General features: G+C 39.6%; 1 protein-coding gene across 3 annotated transcripts in view; it reads left to right on the top strand.

Annotated features, from left to right (window-relative positions):
• The window catches only part of osbpl5 (oxysterol binding protein like 5), a 200,660-nt gene that overhangs the window by 135,934 nt on the left and 40,387 nt on the right, over positions 1-24,339 (top strand). For all 3 annotated transcript variants that reach the window (XM_062967651.1, XM_008107692.3, XM_008107704.3), the window contains 3 exons: positions 3,107-3,187; positions 5,218-5,319; positions 8,101-8,304. In XM_062967651.1, the coding sequence (XP_062823721.1) occupies positions 3,107-3,187; positions 5,218-5,319; positions 8,101-8,304 (387 nt within the window). The remainder of the gene's footprint in view (positions 1-3,106; positions 3,188-5,217; positions 5,320-8,100; positions 8,305-24,339) is intronic.

Genomic DNA, 24,339 nt, shown 5'->3' with positions numbered 1-24,339 from the left:
CTGCAGATTACTGCTATTAATTGCTGTTATTCAGTATTTGTTGTGGCTCCTTCCCAATTTCCTGTTCCTGTTGCCATAGAGTGAAGATTTGGGACCTACCTTTCACTCCTGGAGTTACTGCATATGTTTTGTCTTCATTTCCTAGTTCTTTGTTAAGAGAACTAGATTATATATTTGATACATATTGTGTTTAAAGCAAACATATAGAGATAATGGTAGTGTTTGCCCTGAATTACAAACAGACATGTATTATTTTCAGCAATTTGGCCTCCTTTGGAGGAGGAGTTCTATGTGAAAAAATAGCACTCCTTTAAAAACATTTTATAATAAAGTTGGCTGTATACTTGTTAAAACATGTGGATACTTTGTCTAATTGGAATGATCTGCATGCATTTCCTGCGCTCATGATGGAATGTTTCCTTATATAATTAACATTTTATTTCTTTTGAAAAAGATGTGCATTAGTACATTAATCCAACTGTATATGTATGCTGTTAAAAAGCATTGCTCAACATATATATAACCAAATATAAGATTAATGGGACTCTTGTGACACACAGGTAAACAAATACACCTTTTGGATTTTTTTATCTTATAAATTACTCATATTAAAAATGTAAAATCACATGGTAGTTGGAAGTATAGACTACATTAAAAACATGTGAAGAATGAACAAAGCTGTAAAATTTTAAAACAAATAGACAAGAATGCACTGAAGCCAAAGGTAGACTTCATTCTTTATACAACCAGCATATTTGCTTAGGTATTTCAGTCATAAGATTGTGTTGCCAAGCAAGCTTTACTCATCACTTTGACCTCAGCATACAAATGCATTTTATGCATTCAATTGGCTTCTCCCAACCCATTTTTGCAACATTCTGAGTCACAGCCATATACTGGGGTATCAGTCATCTGCTTCCAACCCCCCCCCCCCAAATGACTTTATCATGCTTTAAGATAAATTATAAATACACAATCAAAATCTATTCTAAATAGTACAATAACTAAATCAGAAATTGAAAAAACAATAGAAAACCTAAAAACAAATTCATCAGCTGGGCCAGACGGCTTTACAACAAACTTTTATAAAATAAAAGGATGATTTTAGGAGGGATGATTCAAAATGGGACGTAGAATCTTGGTGGGATTATATATCAGAATATATAATTAATGACTTCATCAATCAAAGGGAAAAAAGTATACAAATAGCCTAAAAGAACAAGACTGGTTCAGGAAATGGTCCGTGCTTATTGAGAAAATAGACAGAGACTAAAGATACACCACCTTGAACCAGGCGTTCCACACGGTTAAAATGATGCCTTGATAATATTTTGTATTGCTGTTCCAAGGGGGCGGGGGGAATAGGGGGAGGGCAGGGGTGGTGGGTGATACATTTCCAAGGATCGTTTAAAATGTCATTTAAGGAATAGTCACTTTTGGAATAATGTACACTGAAATAAGTTATGTATGGCAAAAATAGTTAATTGTTGGGATGTATCAAATAAATTTAAAATAAAAAGATATAAAGAACTTAGAACTGTTTGCTACACATCCAGCCATTGAGGAAGCAAAAACCAGACACTTTTGGCAAGGCATTCTGTTTCAGACAGAATTTGGGCAGGTGTGATTGCAAGAACAAAACACTCATTGTGCTCTCTGAGCACTCTTCAGAGTCCAAGTATTTCTAGGGACATTTACTATTACCAAAGCATAGTTCCTATTTGATATCACTACAGTATATTTTTGTGTATGCAGAGCTATTTGGAATGATGGCTTCCCCTTCCCCACAAAGCTCTTTTTATCCAAAGCTAAACATATTGGCTGATATCCTGTTGAATATTTGTGTGATCATAAACAAGACTTACTGTCTCATAACTTTGGAGTTTCACATTGATGGTTGTTAATGACTCATGAGTCCCAAAACCTTCTATTTAACAGTTAGTACCCAACAGAAGGATTTCCTAGCTGCTGCAGATTAAAGCACTAAGAAATGACAAGCTTCTTTCTGGGGTGTGTTGAGACAAACAGCTGGGTGAGAGATCCTGAGAGGTATATCCAGCTGCCTGCTTCAGCTAGGGGCCAGGGCCTTTTCTAAAAGCAGGTGACAAATGTGGTATTACAAATGGTATCTACATTCTCTTCTCCTTTTTGGTTAATTTCCTCATGTTTTTAGATCTATGCGTACTCTGATATAATGCATGGTAAACAAAATCTGATTTCCACAAAAATGTAGTTTGTTTTAACCTTCAGACCATTGTTACAAACCATGGTTTAGATTTACAAGGAATCTTGTGTTAGAATAAGTGAGTGAAAGAAGTTGCTAAAGAGGATTTTGTATACCTGACTTGCAAACTAAAGGGCAATTTTAACAAAAGATCTAATTTATTTTGAAGAAGGTTTTTTGCAACAGATTCCTTACCAAGTTATTCATCCAGGTAGAAAGTGAGTCTTAGCTCTTAGTTTAAATTAAATGCCTGTATAACAGAGTGTAAAAGTTACTGCTCATAGAAGCCAATTGCAAGCTAGGCTGATTCAGATTAGGTTCTGTAAGTCATTGCCGGCTTTCCCTTCCTTACTCATCTGGCTTTCATGAAACTGCAACTCCACCTGAGCTCAAGATACAAGTTTTATAATTTGTGATGAAACACACGTAGTGGCTATAGAGGAAACGAAACAAGAATCAACTGCAGCCCATAGGGAAAATTTCCAAACCTTGTTTGAGTCACTGCTAACAGACTGGGTCGTGACAGATAACCATTCATTTTCTTCCTCCAAGTCTATGACAATGTCCTTGCCATGCTGCAAATGGTCTCTCTGTTATGGATGTAGATAGAAGTGTGTATCTTCATGTACAGTCAGGATTGTCATTTTCTTGCTCTGTAATTTATAATTGCATCTGATGCAGTGGAGTGGAGTTCATGAAAGTTTAATGCTACAGATTTCTTCCTCAAAGGTGGTACAAGAATCCTTTCTATCTTTTGCACTGAAACAGAATGACATAGTTATGTCTTTGAAGATAAAGTGTATTACTGAGTTCCTGGTGGTGTAGCATTTTATTGTTATGTTCAATAGCAATATTTAAATAATCTTCATTCCTTACTTTTAGACTGATTACAAGCTTTGCAATGGATCTGATAAAGAGTGTGTCTCCCCTAATGGCAAAAACAACAAGAAAGAGACATTGAAGGTAGGTGAAAGAATTGTATCGGGAAGTGATTGTCTTGATTACCTTGCACCTATTTTCCAGTGTCCAAAGGCTATAGCTCTCCATTGATTGATTTGTAATGAAGCAATCAAAATAACAGATTCACAATGGTTCTCCATTATTTCTGCAGAAGAGTTGATTGCTCTTGTGTGCCTTCAGGTCATTTTGCCTTGTGGCAACTGTAAGACAAACGTCTAATAGGGGTTTCTTTCCAGAATTTGTTCAGTGGCCTTGCTCTTGCTTTCCTCCGATTCTTTCTATGAGTATGACTTGCCCAAGGTCAGTAGTAGGTTTCCATGACAAAGTGGGGATTTTAATCCTGTTCTTTTAGTGTCCTAGTCTTACACTCAAATGACTAAATGCACATTTAAGTAGGATTATCAAGAGGAAGGAGACAGCATTATTTATGGGTTTGAGTGTTGGACTAGGAGATTTCATGGTGGTCTCCCCATTATGAAAAGTCACCTTTGGCCTTTATTAACATTCTAGCTGGTAGCAGTTTTGGGGATATACAAAAGCCTTAAAGGTAAAGGTTTTCCCCTGACCTTAAGTCTAGTCGTGTCCGACTCTGGGAGGGTGGTGCTCATGTCTGTTTCTAATCCAAAGAGTCGGCATTGTCCGTAGACGTCTCCAAGGTCATATGGCCGGCATGACTGCATGGAGCACCATTACCTTCCTGCCGTAGCGGTATCTATTGATCTACCCACATTTGCATGTTTTTGAACTGCTAGGTTTCGGTCAGCAAGTTCAGCAGCTCAGGGGTTTAACTCAGCGGTTTAACTTGCTGCGCCACTGGGAAAACCCTGGAAAACCAAAGCAAGTAAGAGTTGATGATATGAGGCTAGAGGCTCGATGGATCAAGGGTCCCCATGGTGTGATTTGCTTTGAGCTATGAGCAGACGTGGGTAAAAAATAAAATAATATAATAATAATAATAATAAAAGTGATTTCTCTGTCTAAATGGAAATCCAGTGGTGCTTAATGCATAAATACATTTCAAATTCATGTGTTTTGATAATTGCAATGTGCTGCCTATCATGAAAGTTTTCAAGACATTATAAATGTTGTCACAGTCTCCTTCAATCATATATTAACCTAACAAGTAAAAAAAATGACTTTTAAAAACTTTTCGGTCAGTAATACAATACCTTAATGAAAATATTTAAATTGTATTGGTGAGAATGATTGATTTGTAGTAATAATTATGTTTTACCCTACACATCTGTCATTCTGCCACCATCCAGCCTTGCCAGCCTTTTATTGATAGAACATTTTGAAATAGATGGTGCTGAGAAAGTAATCAACACAGGGGCACTCAGTAAGCTTCATGGCTTAGTGGGGACCTGGAACCAGGTACTCCCTGTACCGTCTCAACAGTTCTACCATTGTGTTACACTGGATTAAAATAACCCTTAAAATAATTTAGTTCATGTACATTTGAAACTTCACTAAGTAAAAGGCCAAACCCAAAAACAATATTATATCTTCCAACTGCCCTCATATCTCAGGAACAGTCCCAGTTAATTCTCTGCTATTCTATTTTTTCAGCTGCTTTTAAAACATCCCAGCTTTCCCCCTTTGTTTTCAGCGCACTTTATTTCCTGCAGAATGAGTTTGACTAATTGAATGTGGGGGAAGGGAAGAAGAGGAGCCCCCTTCCCTACAGACTTGGGCAAAAACAAAGTGCTGCAGCCTCTCCTAGTTTGTTTATACTTCCCCATTAATAACTATAGCCATCTTGATCACTCTCTGATGTTGGTTGGCTACACATATTTCAGTTTCCATTTCTGAAGTTTTGAAAGGTATACAACTTCACAGAGAAAAACAAAGTCTTGCTGTTCTTATTGCTGCTGCACTAAGTGCTGTGTATACATTCAATGAGTTACCTGAAATGGGAGGCTGCTGTTTTGAAATGAACAGCATGAGCCCACTTTTCCCTCTCAATTTCCCTCTCTTTGCTAGAGAAAGAGAAAATGTATTCACAAGTCCTGTTTTGTTTCATGGTCTAACAGGTCCAGAAGAAAAATTACAGGCAGGAAAAGAAACGAGCCACCAAGCAACTCTTCAGTGCTTTGAAAGATCCCAGTGTGGTCATTATGGCAGATTGGCTGAAGGTAATTTAGTGCAAAACATCATTTTAAGTTTACATGGCTAAGAAGATCCAGTGGGCTTTAGCTTGGTACATTCATCATCCATCGGCCGCCTCCTTTCAGAGAGCTGTTTTCTGCTTCATAATAGTCCTATATGGGAACAAAGGCAGTAGGCTGAAAGTAATATGGTGAAGTAATTCCTGAGACTGAAGTAATAACCGAGACTTGTATGTGGCAAAACTGGTGATAAAAATTAGATGAAGGGAAGTAGAGAAAACTGCTTAGGAGACAGATAGCTTCTTGACTGACTTACTGAAACACTTCTTTGTTTCAGAATGTCTCAGGCTAATAATGTTTGTTGGTTCTAGAAAAGCCCAGATATGTGAAAAACATTAACACACTAGTTCTGACATTTGTGGAAAAACATAGTTGATGCTGCAAATTTGGAAACATTTGATTTTTTTTTTAAGAGTAAGGAAGCTAGAGAGGTAGAAGGAGTCATTTCTTCACAGTGTACACAGTTGAACTTCTGAACTGGCTCCAAAATTAGTAATGTCCACCAGCTGAGGGAAATTTAAAGATGGTTTGGACACATTCATGGAGGACTACCAGTGGCCACAAGTCAAAGTTGGCTCCAGGGTTAGCACATATAATCCTTCTAAATGCCAGATAGGCTTTGTGTTCTGTCTCTCTTCTACTTCTATGTGCATAGTACATCATCAGATGAATCTATCCTGGTAGGTCTAAACAAGTGATCCTAATCCTTATCCCTTGATACCTCTTTTTGTGACTGTCAGTTCCTGAAATTGATTTCCCTTCCTGCTGTGAGCTTTTGGGAGGGGCAATATATGTTTAAAATAAACTGCAGTCCCTCCTATTTAAACATCAAGTGATAATCCAATTTCAAAAGCCAGACATTGACTCCTGGCTGCTCATCCTTAGGGGGGGTTTAATCAGCATTTTTGGACAGTCTGTGTGGCCCACAGAGGATCCCGGGGCAGAAGATTTGCCCCTGGACTTGCCACATTTGCCTCCTTTGGTCTACACATAACACATATGAAAATCAATTCTCCAGTCTTGCTGCTTGAGCTACCTTTCCTTGGGAGTTCCCAACACTGAGTGGATGAGTGTGTTGTCGAAGGCTTTCATGGCCGGAATCACTGGGTTGCGGTGAGTTTTCCGGGCTGCCTGGCCATGTTCCAGAAGCATTCTCTCCTGACATTTCACCCATATCTATGGCAGGCATCCTCAGAGGTTGAGGGGTCTGTTGGGAATTAAGCCAGTGAGGTTTATATATCTGTGGAATGTCCAGGGTGGGAGAAAGAACTCTTGTCTTCTTGAGGCATGTGTGAATGTTGCAATTGGCCACCTTGATTAGCATTTAATGGCCCTGCAGCTTCAAAGCCTGGCTGGTTGCTGCGGGGGGGGGGGGGGGGGGTTCTATATACAAAGCACACTCGCATATTGTTGAAGGGTTTTGTCTGTTCCTTAATTATGACCTCCCACCAACTCTGCAGGGAATGGCCAAACCCTTGAATAGTACTACAACCTTGTTTGTTGATCTCTAATTATCAGATCTGTTTCCCATTTGCTATCTGCTGACACTAGAAGGCTCGAACCAATCAGTTTATTTCCCTGGAGTCACAACAGATGCATACAATAAAAATGGGTCATGTTCCTTTGAAGCCTTAAAGCACTTTTACAGTCAGGCAATAAAATTTATCTTGGTTACAGAGTGGAAAAAGCAGAAGGAGCAGACCTACTTTTTATTGAAACAGTGAAGATGTACACATACCACCTCCAGGCTGCCTTGCTCTTTCAAGGGTACTCTTGAAATGGAACAGTGGCTCAAGGTCTGGAAACAGCATTCAGTTCTTGCCAGAAAGGGGAATACGCTCCTCATAATAAGCTGTTTGGAGAGAGCTGGCCCCTTTTTCACAGATTATTTCATCTGGAATGATCCAGCAAAATGCTTTGGAGAATAATAGAATCGTAGAGTTGGAAGAGACCACGTGGACCATCTAGTCCAACCCCCTGCCATGCAGGAAAAGCACAATCAAAGCACCCCCAATAGATGGCCATCCAGCCTCTGTTAAAAGTTTTCAAGAAAGGGTCATCCACCGCACTTGAGGCAGAGAATTCCACTGCTGAACAGCTCTTACAATCAGGAAGTTTTTCCTAATGTTCAGGTGAAATCTCCTTTCCTGCAATTTGAACCCATTGCTCCAAGTCCTAGTTTCCAGAGCAGCAGAAAACAAGCGTGCTCCCTCTTCCTTGTGGCATCCTTTCACATATGTGTTCATAGCTATCATGTCTCCTCTCAATGTTCTCTTCAGGCTAAACACACCCAGTTCTTTACGATGCTCCTCATAAGACATGGTTTCCAGACCTTTAATCATTTTAGTCGCCCTCCTCTGGACATCTTCCAGCTTGTCAATATCCCTTTTAAATTGTGGGGCCCAGAATTGGACACAGTATTCCAGAGAGAATTCAAAGGCACCATGACTTCCCTCAATCTAGACACTATACGCCTTTTGATGCAGCCCAAAATCCCATTGGCTTTTTGAGCAGCTGCATCATACTCATCTTCAACTTGTCCACTTAGACTCCCAAGATCTTTTTCACATGGATTGCTGTCGAGCCAGGTGTCACCCACCTGTGTCTGTGCATTTCATTTCTTCTGCCTAAGTGAGCTTGCTCACAGAATAAATGCATTGCAGGATAGCAAAATTGGGGTTTCTTTGATGAAAAACTAATTTACTTTACTAGAGAGAGGGAAAATGCTTGTATGTTCTTGTTCTTTAGATTCGTGGGACTTTGAAAAGCTGGACGAAGTTGTGGTGTGTACTGAAACCTGGGGTGCTGCTCATCTATAAAACGCCAAAAGTTGGACAGTGGGTTGGCACCATCTTACTTCATTCTTGTGAGCTGATTGAGAGACCCTCCAAAAAGGATGGCTTCTGTTTCAAGCTTTTTCATCCCCTGGATCAGTCAATTTGGGCTGTGAAGGTGAGTCCAGTGTCGACCTCAACAACTTATGTAAGGTCTCTAAGGAGAAAACAAGTCCGTAAAGGAGTGTAGAAAATTTTTGTTAGTTGTCTGAGATTTCACTTTAAAGGACTATGTTATACTGAAATTTAAAAGGAAGAACTAAGTAATTACAACATAATACTCTTTCTGCAAGCATTTATAGAACATAAAAAGATTCTGCTTGAAACTTTAGCTGTCTATTCAACTTTTTTTAAAGATTCTATCCACACAACATAATTATAATGCTTTATCACCTGTTTAACTACAGTGGCATCATCCTAATTAATCCTGGGATTTGTAGTTTGGTGAGACACTAGAGCTCTCTGACAGATCATTCTAAAGGCCCCTTTCTGAAAGACAAATCCCTAGGTTCCCATAGTATGAAGCCATTGCAGTTAAACTATTACAGTAGAGTCTCACTTATCCAACACCCGCTTATCCAATGTTCTGGATTATCCAACACATTTTTGTAGTCAATATTTTCAATATATCATGATATTTTGGTGCTAAATTCGTAAATACAGTAATTACTACATAGCATTACTGTGTATTGAACTACTTTTTCTGTAAAATTTGTTGTATAACATGATGTTCAGGTGCTTAATTTGTAAAATCATAACCTAATTTGATGTTTAATAGGCTTTTCCTTAATCTCTCCTTATTATCCAACATATTCGCTTATCCAACGTTCTGTCGGCCCATTTACGTTGGATAAGCGAGACTCTACTGTACCACAATGGTATAACAGTTGACACAGCAGTTGAAAACAGTTGTTTGGGCCTTCTTTAATTTAATGACTGCAAGTCAAAATTAGAAGGTCAGCTAACAATAGTCACCTGTGTGAAAGCAAAAGATAGAAAAAGGAAAAGATGAGATGCCTGGCCATAAAGTGGTAGGAGGAAGAAAAGTCACAGAAGCCCAGTCTGTTGAGAGTCCTGCTTTTTTAGATGCCTCATCTGGTCCTGGCCTGGTGAGGGATAGAATAAAAAAGTGAACCACTCTTTTGACTGTAGGTGTTACCTGAAGTCTCATTTTGAGGACTGCCTTCTTTGAGTGGTGAGATAAGACAAAGTATATAAATATATAACATCTTCAGAAAGGGAAGGTTAGGTACACAAATTCCAGCCTAGTCTTTACAATGAAAAAGGATAAGTGTGTGTTGTAAAATGGGAAGTGATAGTGAATGAATATATGCTTGTGGTGTAGTGACTTCCTTGTTCTATCATAGAGGATGGGTTTTAAGTTTCACTACTAGCCTTCATTGTAACCACAAGTGCCTCTACCCTATTTATCTTGTGTGTCTTAGTTGAGATGTTGGACATCTCCTTGGAATCTTCCTGAAGAAGACTCTGAACCGTGAAAAATATGAATAGTTAACAACAGAATGTGGGCAGTGGGCATTCTTTAGAAATCAATTTATTTTTAATTATTTTGTCATGAAGGTGTGATTTTTATGAGTTAAAGGGCATCCCTGTTTTGTAGCTGAGACTATAATCTCTATCTTTAAAAGCCAGAACACATTTTCCATTTTGTCACTGTGTCCGATCTCCATATGACACTTCCTTCCATTCTGAATCTGTCCTGCACTATCTAATTAAGCTGAAGGAAAACAAATCGACATTGTTTTACATGCCTCAAGCAAGAGAGGACCTTTATAATAGCAGAAGGGCCTTTATGCACTCTAAAGATATTACAGCCCAAATAACCAACAACTTCTATTTATTAGTAATCCCACTAACATTGTCAAGAAATAACATGCTGTCCATAGAACATAAAGAAATAGCATTTGTTGCCAGTTGTGATAAATGAGAAGTACTTTGCCAATTCCCAACAGGTTTAGAGATTAGCATCGGTCTTGGTGTTCTGAGCGAGCATTGCTTAACCTCACTTGCATCTTGCCCATTCGTGAAGGCAGCAAATCTGCAGACTGACAGCAGTGGTACTGTGAGAAGCATTCTCATTCAGTCAGTCATGTAACTGCTGACTGTTCAGTTGCAAGAGACTCGATGTGAATGAGAGTTAGTTATTTGTAGAAATGATGACATCTCACTGGCATTTCCCCTTCATTTTTACGGGTTTAACTTTTGCGGATTTGATTATTCATGAATTTGACTAAAGGAATCTCTAGATGTTTCTGCTAGTACAACAAGAAACAAATTGGCAATCCATATGTTGGTTTTATTCCTTTGAAACTTCAAATTAATGGCTGGCAAATTGTGGTCCTGTAAGGTTGTTGGTCCTGTAGTTCTAGTCAGCATAGAGGAGTGATGGATTTTGCATTCCAACAACATCTGGAAGTCCACAGTTCCCACATTAAGCTAACTAGCTATTATGTGAATCAGGATTTCTTCTTTCAAGTCAACCTACCCCTTTATTTTGTTCATTGTACTTATTAATTTTTAACTTTTGCAAAAGACAGCAGTCAAATTGGATTAGCTGTTCAGTATAAACGTACCATCATACTCCCTGCAGTGCCCATAACTGGCTAAAATAATCTGGGGAGTTTGAAATGTGGAGAAGAGTTCTATTAATACCATGGGACTGGCAAACACAAACAAATGAATGAATGGCTCATAGAGCAAATCAGTCTTGAACTTCCCCTAGAAGCCATAATGATCAAACCAGTGCTATTGCTGTTTGGGCATGTTGTGGCATGACATGAGATGAAAAATATATAATTCTTGCTAAAGTGAGTGGCAATCAGGAAAAAAAACAGCATGTTATATGTCAATAGACCCAATTGAGGAAGCCACAGCCCTGAGACTGCAGGGCATGAGCAGGGCTATAGATCATAGGATGTCTTGAAGGTCTCTGTTTCATGGGACTTCCATAAATCCAAAATGACTTGATGGTAATTAACAACAATCCAGAAAGTACACGTTGTCTGGAAATGTGTCATCTTGAAGATAAGGAGGCTAAAACTGTCTGCATGTAAGCTGTTTGGAGAATTTCTAGGTACACAAATTCCTTAAAGGACTTTCTTGTGCTGAGGTGAAAAGTTTGCAAAGGATTTCTGCTCACAATTATGCCCTGCCTTATGAAATTGCACTCTTTCACTTACTGTCATAATGTAATTTATTCAGCATATGTGCACACATGTCCTGACTGCATATTGCTATGACATTGCCAGATTCGATTTTTATTTTATTCCTGGCCTTGGTAGAATGTGGTTGTTGCCTCCTTGCATCTCTATTTAGCACTGCTGAAAGTGACATGGGTTGCAATGCAATTTGTTTACATAACATTATTCCAGTTGTTTTCAAAAATTGCAGTTAAGTCTTTTACCTCTTCCTATCATTTTGAACACTGGCAAACACTGGTGCTTCTTATGGGGAAAGGCTATGACGGGAGAGAGATGTCTGGAATGGGAATGAATGTCATGGACAGCATGAAGAGCTTGGACGAGGGATTGCTGATAGAAGGCTCAGCAGTACAATTGGAGCCTAGCAATGAAGAGCAACTCCCTCAGCCACGTCCGGAAGGAACATCAATAGAAGCAATGACTTCCCAGCCTGCTAACCAAATGCAAGATACTTCTGCTGAGCAGGCTAAGGATGAGTTAACTTTTCTTGCATTTGTGGAGTTAAGGAAAAAAAAGTTTCAGCTGCCAAGATCATTGATGCTAGGTGAGAAGAGGCCCAACAACAGTGAATACCGGTGAAAGTGGGATTTCAGAGACTGGAGTTTGTTAGCTGATTGCTGGCTGCAACGTCAGTGCTTGAGCCAAGACCCTGCTCTCTGGAACCCGGACTGCCCTCAGACATCAGATTTGGAATTGTTGACTCAACCTTGCAACTTGGATATTACTGGTAATTGGCTTTTGACCCTGGAACAGACATTTGGATTTTCCTCTTGCACATTCTTTTGAGTCTTTTGACATTTTTGTGGACTATTAGGATAAATCCAGTATATACTGTATATACTCTGCCTGTATTTGGGGGTCATGACTTTGACACTGAGTTTAATTTCTGCTTAAATTACTGTACAGAATTAACAAGGTTCTGTACAGGTACAGATCTGTAGTGGAACAAAAAAAGATACAAGCCATTGCAGGGATGGGTAGACTTCAATAGCGAAATGAAAAAAATAAACTGTTAACTTGGAAGAGGAATAAGGATTGACCTATCTAACAAATCATGTAAAAGGCAAGAAAATAGGGCACAAGTAGTGATAAGATGGCCTGTGACAGACGTTCCAGCCTCTTCAAAATACCAATCAACCATAGATTCCCTGCCCTCTGGTTATGACACAGACTGAACGAGCAATCCACATTTTCAATCTATGGAAGAGGTAGAGTGGTCTTCTGGGGATTTACTTCCCTTTACTTTTCATATGGGAAATTGAAATACATGCTTTCTCAAAATATACCATGTTATAGAAGACCTGACAAAATGCCTCCTCTCTGGAGTATAAATTTGGCACTGCCATGGAAACTTGAAGCTGAGAAGCATTGTAAGAGAAATGAAAGTGTTGAATTTTTAAGATTTAGCACAATCTCATTCTTTACTATGAAAGACAGCCCTTTAACCTATACAACATACAGTGTGGCAGTTCCCATATGAGTACTTGCATGTGGGAGTAGACACATTGGCCATTTTAAAAAGTTCTCTTTGAAGCAGGAGGAATATGTGACCAGCTATTGTTGGAATAGCTGTCTATTCTGGTGAATAATAGGAATTGCAATTCAAGAACCAAAGAAGGATGCACTTTCCACATTTCTCCCTTAGAACATAGAGAGGGGTCCAGAGACCACCCTCTGCCTATTTTCACACATCTCATCAAGCTGCATTGCCCCCTTTTGCAAAATTAGAGACATAATTATTGTGCTTTGATTCCACTTTGGCTGCCATGGAAACATCCTATAGAGTTTAAGGGAGGGCGTTTAGATTTCTCAGCCAAAGTGACCTGGAGCCCCTGATGGCGTAGTGGACGAAAGCCTCTTGACTTGAAGGTTGGGTGGCTGACCTGAAAGCTGCCAGGTTCGAATCCCACTCAGGGAGAGTGCGGATGAGCTCCCTCTATCAGCTCCAGCTCCATGTGGGGACATGAGAGAAGCTTCCCACAAGGATGGTAAAAACATTAAAAAAAAATCCGGGCATCCCCTGGGCAACGTCCTTGCAGACGGCCAATTCTCTCACTCCAGAAGCAACTCAAGTTGCTCCTGATACAGAAAAAAAACCCAGGAGTTTGGAGGTCTCCTCAAACTCTTATTTTCGTAGCATATTATCATTAAAGTAAAACTGTAGTGCTGTAATTGATCCTAAAATAGCTTCTGGAGACTTGGCAGCCAACATGTTCACACATTCTTCTTTATAGAATATTCTTTATCTGATCCTAAACTTATTGACACACACAGATGAAAAAAAAACCATGTCAGTGGGACTTAATGGCAAAACTAAAGGCATATATAATTGAATGTCACTTTTATTCAATTCCAAGTAAGATTGGAGAACTTAATATAGATTGAAATCACCCTGTCAAAGTAGAAGAGGCTAAAATGTTCTCAAGACTTCCCCTTAAATTTGCACACACGATGCAAGGGCTAAAAATTTGTTGTCTCCAATGAAAGACAAAGAAAAAAAATACCAATGGCAGTTGGCTTTTAAGTCCCTAACCAGCATTGACTTCTTCCATTACTTTACACAAAGACAAAGTATTGAATGGAATATTTAGGATCCCATCTTAAATTTAGAAACTGTATAACTATCGTAGTGAGAAGAATATGAGAATCTGGACCAAACATCACAGCTGGCAAAACATGGAGTGTGAGAAGTTTGGGGCTGTTTTAGTAATGACAGTTCTTGGATCTGTCTGAACCGCTCACTGAATGTTGCTATTGTCTGTATAATATAAGCTGAATGCTGTCCAAATTGGCTAAAGGTGACTCTCTGGCACATATCCAAAATAACAGATCATATGCAGGTGTTGAATAAATTGCAATCATTAAAACTAAATATTCCAGGTTTTGAATAGACACATTTTTTAAACAAGGCTGTAGAGAACTCTTGTCATTTCCTTGGGGAAATTGATTGACTGTGTCGTGACTATCATCAGCTTTGTCAGAAAGACTTGGAGCCCCTTTGCAGCATTCAGGCAATCGCGTACTCCAGTTTGAATGTCTCAGTTGTGGAAACAGTCTTCCTAATTTTCACTTCTGCTTCAGCGAAGCTGCATTTTCCAGAACTACTACAACTACTGTTACTTGTGGGAGGGGCATACTTTTTGTGCAATTGCAAGTATTGTCATGGGTTATGGTCACATGAGTTCTATGGTTGCCTATCGGTTAGTGTTGGTGACACCACTGTAAACTCCTGTGCGCTCCAATTCCTGTACAACCTCCTGCTACAAAGCTAGAAAACCTGTGTTATATGTACAGTTGTACTGAGTGCCAGTAATGCAATGCAGGCATAGACAACTTGTGACTTTCTAAATGTTGATGACCTGCAGCTCCCATCAATCCCAGGAGAACAAAGACATTGGCTTCATTGGCACCTGGACAGGCCTTAATATTACTGCAGGTTCTTCACTCATTTTTAAGAGGTTTCAAAAATATATAGACTCTCCTTCCCCAATGTTGGGGAACATTTGTATCTTTCAAATGTGTTGGAGTATCTTTCAAATGTGTTGGAGTGTCACATATGTACATATGTAGATAATGGGGCTTATAGTCCATGACTACTATAAGTCACCAAGCTGAGGAAGGCTAGCAAGAAGGAAAAGGCTATCTTCAAAGTGTTTGCTCCTTGTTTCACTTCAGTTATTATTTTTACCCAAAGCAATGTTAGTTGCTTTCTTGTTCTACTGTCTTCTATAAATACTGAAATGGCAAAGGGTTCATGTTTTAAAAGGGTTCTATCTTTTATCATCCATAGTTTTTAAGTCCTAAGGCAGACATGGCTGAAGCAGAAACCTTTGCTATTTGCATGTCTGCCTCATTATTACTGTATAAAACAAGAAATGTTTGGTTGGACAGTCTTGTTTTACATCAAAAGAGGCATACAAGAGAGGGGAGCAGAGCTTAGAATCATGTACGTGAAGGAGTTTTGAAGGACATCTACAGCTGGACTCTTGCTTAGTGCAGAACATTCTGAGCAATAGAATTCTTTCTGTTAATAGCTTTCTAGTCTCTGCTTGAAAATTTCTAGTGCAAAGGAGCCTTTGGGTAATTTGCCCCATTATCAAATTGTTTTTCTTGTCAAATTAGATTATATATTTACTTGATGATACTGATAATAGTGATGATAGTGATTATACTGATAAATCATCATTTGCTAATAATCAATCATCATTTAGCAGATTGTAACACATAATTTTTACTTACTTAGGCGATCCCTCGTAGTTCGAGGATGATTGTCTTCCATCTTGGGGGTGTGTCCGTAGATGGCTGAAGAGACCTATTCTTTATTTATTTATTTATTTACAGTATTTATATTCTGCCCTTATCACCCCGAAGGGGACTCAGGGCGGATCACATTACACATATAAGGCAAACATTCAATGCCTTAACATAGAACAAAGACAAGACAAACACAGGGCTCCGAGCTGGCCTCGAACTCATGACCTCCTGGTCAGAGTGATTCATTGCAGCTGGTTGCTCAACAGCCTGCGCCACATGATCTGCATGTTTTCCCGCAGTGAGGACATCGGTTTCCAGGTGGAAGACGGTCCCGGTCAGGGTTGGCTTGACGGGCCTTCCTCTTGGCATGTTTCTCCTTTAAGCCCTCCATTTGTGCCTCTTCAAACTCCGCAGCACTGCTGGTCACAGCTGACCTCCAATTAGAGCGCTCAAGGGCCAGGGCTTTCCAGTTCTCAGTGTCTATGACACAATTTTAAGGTTGGCTTTAAGCCCATCTTTAAATCTCTTTTCCTGCCCACCAACATTACGTTTCCCGTTCTTGAGTTTGGAGTAGAGCAACTGCTTTGGGAGACGGTGATCAGGCATTCGGACAACGTGGCCAGTCCAGCGGAGTTGATGGCGTAGGAGCATCGCTTCAATGCTGGTGGTCTTTGCTTCTTCCAGCATGCTGACATTTGTCCGCCTGTCTTCCCAAGAGATTTGCAGGATTTTTCTGAGGCAACGCTGATGGAAACGCTCCAGGAGTTTGGTGTAATGTCTGTAGACCGTCCACGTTTCGCAGGCGTAGAACAGGGTTGTAAACAAGCACCTTGGTCACTCTATGGATGTGCCGGTCATCAAACACTCTCTGCTTCATTCTGAAAAATGCTGCACTCACAGAGCTCAGGCGGTGTTGTATTTCAGTGTCAATGTTTTGTGGAGAGGTGGCTGCCAAGGTAGCAGAAATGGTCAACGTTTTCTAATGTTACACCATTAAGCTGTATTCCTGGCATTGCAGAGGGATTAGCTGGTGCCTGTTGGAAGAGCACTTTGGTTTTCTCGATGTTCAATGAGAGGCCGAGCTTCTCGTATGCTTCTGCGAAGGTGTTTAGAGTGGCTTGTAGGTCTTTTTCTGAGTGCGCACAGACTACATTGTCATCGGCATATTGGAGTTCTATAACAGATGTTGTAGTGACCTTGGTTTTGGCTCTTAGTCTGCTGAGGTTAAATAGCTTGCCATCTGTCCGATCGATGATTTCCACACAAGTGGGAAGCTTCCCATCAACAAGGTGAAGTATGATAGCGATGAAGATGGAAAATAAGGTAGGGGCAATAACACATCCCTGCTTGACACCTGATTCCACCTTAAATGGGTCACTTTGGGAGCCGTTGCTGTCCAAGACTGTTGCCATCATGTCATCATGGAGGAGCCGCAGGATGTTCACAAATTTGTCAGGGCACCCAATTTTTTGGAGGATGGTCCAGAGAGCGCTGTTATTCACTGTGTTGAATGCCTTTGCAAGGTCAATGAATGCCATGTATAGAGGTTGGTTTTGCTCCCTGCATTTTTCTTGGAGCTGTCGAGCAGTGAAGATCATGTCCACTGTTCCTCTGGAGTGCGGAAGCCGTTCTGGGATTCTCGGAGGGTGTCTTCTGAGACAGGGAGAAGGCGGTTTGCAAGGATTCTTGCGAGGATTTTCCCAGCAGAGGTTAGAAGGGAGATACCACGATAGTTCCCGCAGTGTGTTCTGTCCCCTTTCTTGAAAAGGGTGATGATGGTGGCATCCTTGAAGTCTGCTATTGTAACACATAATACTATTAGTTGATTAAAAAGCAAACCAGCAACACTTCTTCCAAGTTTGTCCTAGGTCCTAGAAAGATGCCGTTAATCACTGTGTGTGTGTGTGTGTGTGTGTGTGTGTGTGTGTGTGTATACATATATATGGAAGTGATTAGCACAGAGAACTTTATCATAACTGTCAAGAAAAAATGTTTCGGCTTCTGCCTTCTCCAGCTGCCAAAGTTGAAACTGGGCAGCACACTAGGCAATAAGTAGTTCAGAACACTATGTTATCAGCATTCTTAGTAGATGTCGGTATTGTCCTCTAGGTTGAGACTGTGTGGTATTAGTTTCAGTCTATAAATAAAAAAATCTCCCTTTTGCCTAAAATGTCTGAAGGGAATGGTATCTCCAGGACAAACAGAGACAAATCAGAGAGACAGTGATGTTCCAAGCTGAAATGCCTAGCCACTGGTTGCTCTAGCTTCCTGGTTGGAACAGCAGGTTTAACAGTTCTTGAAGTGTGTACCCATGAATCTGGTTGTTTTGCCTCTTTACTGCTGGTGATATCATGCATGTCTGCATTCAGTCACATCTTAGAACCAGCAAGTCCTGCCTGTCACTGTGCTCCTGAAAGTGGCAGCCTTTAAGGGATTTTCATGTGATGTAATGCTTTGAATCACAATAGTGCAATCCTATATTTCTGGTGTTTTCAGAAGAGCTTTTGCAAGAACTCTCCTTCTATTTGGCAACTGGCAGAAAGCCGTAACAGGAGGCTTGCTGATAGCTCTATCAAAATTTTCTGAATTTGTTAGCAATAGATAACTTTCTCTAAGAGATGCTGGATGGAAACCTATCAAATGAAATACTGCTTTTGGTTTTTGCTTGATTCATCTTTTGTGGAGGGGAGTTTATTTCAAAACGATGGTTGCTCTATTGATGTATTTAATTATATGAGAAGGATATCCTCTTTGAAGCAGATGTTGCTTGAGTTCATTGATCGTTTTGGAGTAATTTTCTTCAGTGATACAGATGTGTTTGATTCTTAAAGCCAAGCTGTAGATAATATTTCTTTAATGTGCTTGGCATGGCAGGATCTCCAATCCAGGACAGCATGAGTATCACTGTTATGACAATTTTGAGACTCAATGGTAAAGTTGTGTCACTGGATGTAAATCTGATTATAATATGGATTGTGTTGATGTATAATACAAACTTTTCTAAGCATTCTTTTGCCTTAGCCCAGACCATAAAGATGTCATTAATGGATCACTGCCAGTTTTGACACTTGCATCATAAAGATTTAATATTTTGGTATGTTCATGAATACGTTAGCATAAGGGAATGCTATGGGAGTACCTATACCTGTGCCCTGTTGTTGTATATAGGGATCTTTACTGAATGTGGAGTTATTGCATGTGAATAGTTACTTTGGTAAAGTGGTAATAATGTCTGTTGAAGGATCATTAAAACTCCTGATATTAAGGATTTCATATGAAGCCTTCAGTATGTTAAAAAGATGTAACATTTGGTGTTACCAGTATGATGTCTCTGCCAAATTGAAACTGTTAACTTAAAGACTCAATTTGGAATAAAAAAATTATTAGTGTCTTTGACGAATGATGGAAAGTTCTGTCAGTGTATGACTAGAACTATCCTCTCTGTGGCTGTGTTATTACCTGAGACAACAGGGCATCCTTGATGGCTGGATGTCACGACCCAGGCTGCAGAGCACCAATAACCATACACAGAGGCCAGAATCTATCTAATATCTTTATTAAGGAAATATGTAAAGTTAATAAAAGCAAGTGTATGAAATAGTTCAGAAGTAGACCTTTCAGGAAAGGTCAAAATTAGTCCAAAGAAACAATGTCCAATATAAAATATTAAGGTCCAAAGTTGTAATCCAATAACCGAAACACTCACTTTGCCAGGCAAAGTGAGGGGAGATGACAAGGTCCTTTAGTCCTTGAACTTGAGCAAGGCTAGGAAATAACTTGAAACAAGGCTTAATACAAGGCAACAAGGAACAAGGAGCGAGAACAAGATCCGTGGAATTACTTGGCAAAATCCGGAAAACAAGGCAAGGTCCGTGGAGGTAAACAAGGCTGGAAACGGGAACGAAGGCTTGGAAACGGAGCGAAGGCTTGGAATCAGGAACAAGGCTTGAAACAGGAACGAGGCTTGGAAACGGAGCGCGCTGTCCACACACAACTTACTCCAGTAGCTGACGAATTGACTCCGCAAAACCCCTTTGTGGGTAAAACACCTAAATAGGGTCTAGTTTTCCCACCAAAGAGCAGTTCTCTGGGGAACCAGAAACGAAAGCTAATCTCTGAGTCCAGATGCATGACTCCTTAAGGTTTCCCATGGAAAGCAGGCTTAATCAGCTGAATTCTTAGCAGCTATCCTAGCACTCCTACGAGAGGCCGCTTGAACTCCTCTCTGTTGTTTACAAAACTCGTGGCGAGAAAACACAGGAGATTTAGACTCAGGGCTTGTTTGACAGATTTCTGGAAGACAAATCTCTTGCAGGTGCAAGGTTCCCAAATCTGGCTGGGAAGGTTCCAATTCTGACTGAGACGGTGAAAAACCCAAGTTCTCCTCTTCATCTGGGACTACAGTGCCATGAACGGGACTACATGGCCCATGACTCATCACACTGGATGATATTTTTATCTGACACATACATTGTTGTTATTATGTTATGTCTTACCCACCTCTCCTCACAGCTCAAGACTGAGCACAACATAGTTAAAACACATCACCATAAAGTATGTGATTACCTCAACTATGTACCTTGTATTTAGCATGCTTTCTTTTTGTATTAGATGATTGAAAGTTAAATATGACCTTGATTTTCCTAAGAGTTAAAGGATATGTCTCTGGGGAATGGTGGAGTGAATTAATTGCAGGGAATACACATTTCCTTAAAATATGGATACTTTTATATACTTGGTAGGGGCTTCGATAAGAAATGAGAAGAAAAGTACTTGGTAAGATAAGAAAGGACTGGAGAATCCAACTCGTTTTGTGATTGTGTTCTTTTTATGTAAAAACTGGACCTCCATTTATGCGTGAATGAAGTACAGGTACATGAGTAATCAAACCTGAGTAGTCATGCCTAGTTCTTAATCTAACACTGCATCATAAAGTAGTGAATTTTCTGCAGTCATGTAGTGCATGTCTAGGTGTGAATGAATGGTTTGTATTAGTGATTATACTTTTTTTCCAGGCTCAGTAATCTCAATCTCTCTCTCTCTCTCTCTCTCTCTCTCTCTCTCTCTCTCTCTCTCTCTCTTTCTTTTTTTAAAATTTCAAATTTTGTCCATGGAATTCTGGGCATTATATGTAGCTATAGTCTCTCATTTTATTTTCATGATAACCGTGTGAAGAAAATTAAGCCGAAGGCTAATCGCTTTCCTAAATGTACATAATAAGTAGCATGGGTGAGTGAGAATATGAACCCATACCTTCTCAGCCAGACCTCAACAGTTGCAGGTGCTTTACTGAACTGATAGGAGAATGGGATTTACATCTAGATGTTGACTGTTTAGGATTTATAACAGTAAGAAGATAAACAGGAGAATGCATTGGATCAGGCTGATATAGAGTAGATCTGGCAGTCTGAACTGCTGAAGCAACACATTTTCTGACCTAGTTCTTAATAGCCAGAAGTCTCAGGCAGTGAAGGAGTACATTATTTATGTACTTGCTCTGGCAGAGCTATGGAAAAACCTTCCATCCAGGTTCTTAAAACTCAGAAAGACTCATAAAGGGAGATAATGTTGGGAAATATTACCTAGCTACTTTGCAGGTATATTAATAAAGATGACTAAGGTGTACTTTAGAATATTAGAAATGTAACTGAAATCTAGGAACCATCATGGTATAGTAGTCTGAGTGTTGGTCTAGGATTCTGGAAGACTGGGATTTGAATCCTTGCTCGACTATGGAAATCCATTGGGTGACCTTGACCAAGTCCAAAGAACAGCCTTAAGAGGAAAGCAGTGACAATGAACCTTCTCTCAATAAATGTTTCAAAAAACCCCTATAATAATGAGGGCAACAAACTAAAACTGGGACACCAAGTGTTATTGTTTCTAAGATTTTTACAGTAACTTGCTGAGGAAGAAAGTTAAAATGCATATAATTAAATAAGATTTTAAGTAGGATCAAAGTCAAAACTAGTTATTTTATTTATTTATTTATTTATTTATTTACAGCATTTATATTCCGCCCTTCTCACCCCGAAGGGGACTCAGGGCGGATCACATTACACATATAGGCAAACATTCAATTCCTTTTAACATAAAACAAAGACAAGACAAACATAGGCTCTGAGCAGGCCTCAAACTCATGACCTCCTGGTCAGAGTGATTCATTGCAGCTGGTTGCAGCTGGCTTGCTCTCTAGCCTGCGCCACAGCCCGGGCCCAAGGATAATATTATCTATTTATTATCTAAGGATAATAAATTCTGAACATATTGTTGTACATTAGAGACACAACATAATAGCCTTCTTGTCACAATTAATTATATAGCTACCATTGCTCTATTTTAAATTGAAAGGAAAGATGGCAACATTGTGTTTTCTGAGCAGAAATACAGGAGGTATAGCAAACACTTCTGGAGTTAGAATGAACGTGCAAATAATTGATAGCTTTATAGTCTGATATAAGACTACCTTGGAGCAACTAGAGCCAAACAAAGGTTTAAGCTGGTCTCATAGAAAAGGTCTAGTAGCATCTGCTCCCATATTTTTAATGGGAGCAAATAATGAAAGGCAGCCTAAAAATTAAATTGCATATTACTTAAAATACAGTCTTTAAGAAGTTGGGGCTTGAGAAGATGTTGGAGCACAGCTTAGTCATCTTTTCTCTCCAGTCATCTATGGACAAAAACTATTATTGGAGATATGTATGCAAATACAATGTCTCTGTTGGTCCAAGCAAAATTAAAATGGGGTATATATAATCCATTTCATCTTTTCCTTCCTTTCCTTCACACTAAATTCTATGTACCTATATAAGTAAAACAAGGAAAAAAAATATCTCAAATCTAAATTAGATGGGCATATTGCAAGGGACAAAAATGGGGTTCAAAGCTTGTGTACAATTTAATAACAAATAATTATCACATGATGTAGTGGTTTGCATTATAATACTGGGATACCAATGTTCAAATCCCCACTCAGCCATGGAAACCTATTGGGTGACCTTGGGTAAGTCATACTCTCAACTTTAGAATAAGGCAAGGGCAAAATTCTGAACAAAATTCTGCCAAGAAAACCCCATGATAGACATACAACACCATAGCCCCATCTTTTACCATGAACACTCTGCAGTCCATGCCACAGCAAACCTGACCTTGCTATACTTTTGTGCCTTACTCGCCTTATTACGTTGTTTTCAAATCCATTTTATATTGAAATGGTGAAAAGAAAAGGCGGTGTTGAATTTTAAAATGCTACCATTACAGTCGTCAGATGCCCTTTCACATCTTCTTTTCCCAAAGACAGACAGTTCAGCAATTTTGATATAATTAGACTAAGTTGAAAAGTAAACTGAATGGGATAGTTCTCAAATTAAAGTTAATGATTATTCAGTCCCTCCTTACCTTCAGAGCAGTTTGAATATTGAGTGCTTTTAAGGCATTTTCTAGAACAGAATTTCTCAGATAGAGACCATAGAAGTACTGGCGTGGGTAGATGAGTGCTTATAGTCACTGAATAATATATCATTAGTCACTCATTAGTCACCTTTCTTCATGGCATAGATCTTCCTTCTCACCTTCACATTTCTGTTCAGGGTTCTCCTTGTTATATTTCTTGTGAGGCTTTCATCTAATTAGCTGTGTTTCATAAGATTTCCCAACTAAACAAATTAATAAATAAAAAGTCATTTCAAAATACTTTTCACTAAGTGATGATTCGAATCATATGAAAGCTGTGAAATGTTCAGCCATTCCCAGAGCTCTGTTCTTAGACCTGTCTTTGGGTATTGCCACGGGAAGGTATTTCCAGAGCCTGAGGACAGTGTCGAATAAGTTGCCCTGAGTCCCCTGATGGGTGAGAAGGGCGGGGTAGAAGTGATGTAATAAATAATAATAAATAATCCTTCAAATAATTATCCTTCAAATAATCTGAAACATACATGACTGTCTGCATAGTTAAAACAATGGTATTCCCCATAGTAATCTGTGGATGTGAGAGCTGGACTACAAGGAAGGCTGGGCGAAGGAAGATAGACGCTTTTGAACTTTGGTGTTGGAGGAAAATTCTGAGAGTGCCTTGGACCACACCGCAAAAAGATCCAACCAGTCCATACTCCAGGAAATAATTCCTGGCTGCTCACTGGAGGGAAGGATATTAGAGGCAAAGATGAAGTACTTTGGCCACATAAATGAGAAGACAGGAAAGCTTGGAGAAGTGAATGATGCTGGGGAAAATGGAAGGAAAAAGGAAGAGGGATTGACCAAAGGCAAGATGGATGGATGGTATCCTTGAAGTGACTGGCTTGACCTTGAAGGAGCTGGGGGTGAAGACGGCCAACAGGAAGCTCTGGCATGGGCTGGTCACGAAGAGTCAGAAGCAACTGAACGAATAAACAACGACAACATACATGACAGTTCAAAGCCGTGATTGTTTGTATGCATGCATGCACAAAAATACATGCAGAGAGACAGAGCTTAGAGTATTGGGTACTTTAAAAATCTTGAGAGTTGAAAAGTGCCCATTCAATTTTTAAAATTAGCATCCTTGTGGCTGAGTAATATCCAAAGTTTTTCAGTGAACTTTAATGGCTGAGTTAAAAAAAACGCATCTCAGGGCATGACTATGAAAATTCAAGTGTGGAATTCTGTTCATGCTTTGGGGGATTCCCAACCTTTTCTGTTCA

The sequence above is a fragment of the Anolis carolinensis genome, chromosome 1, assembly GCF_035594765.1.
Source record: "Anolis carolinensis isolate JA03-04 chromosome 1, rAnoCar3.1.pri, whole genome shotgun sequence".
Taxonomy (NCBI): domain Eukaryota; kingdom Metazoa; phylum Chordata; class Lepidosauria; order Squamata; family Dactyloidae; genus Anolis; species Anolis carolinensis.
Note: the sequence above shows the minus strand (reverse complement) of the source record. Positions and strands in the feature narration are given on the sequence as shown.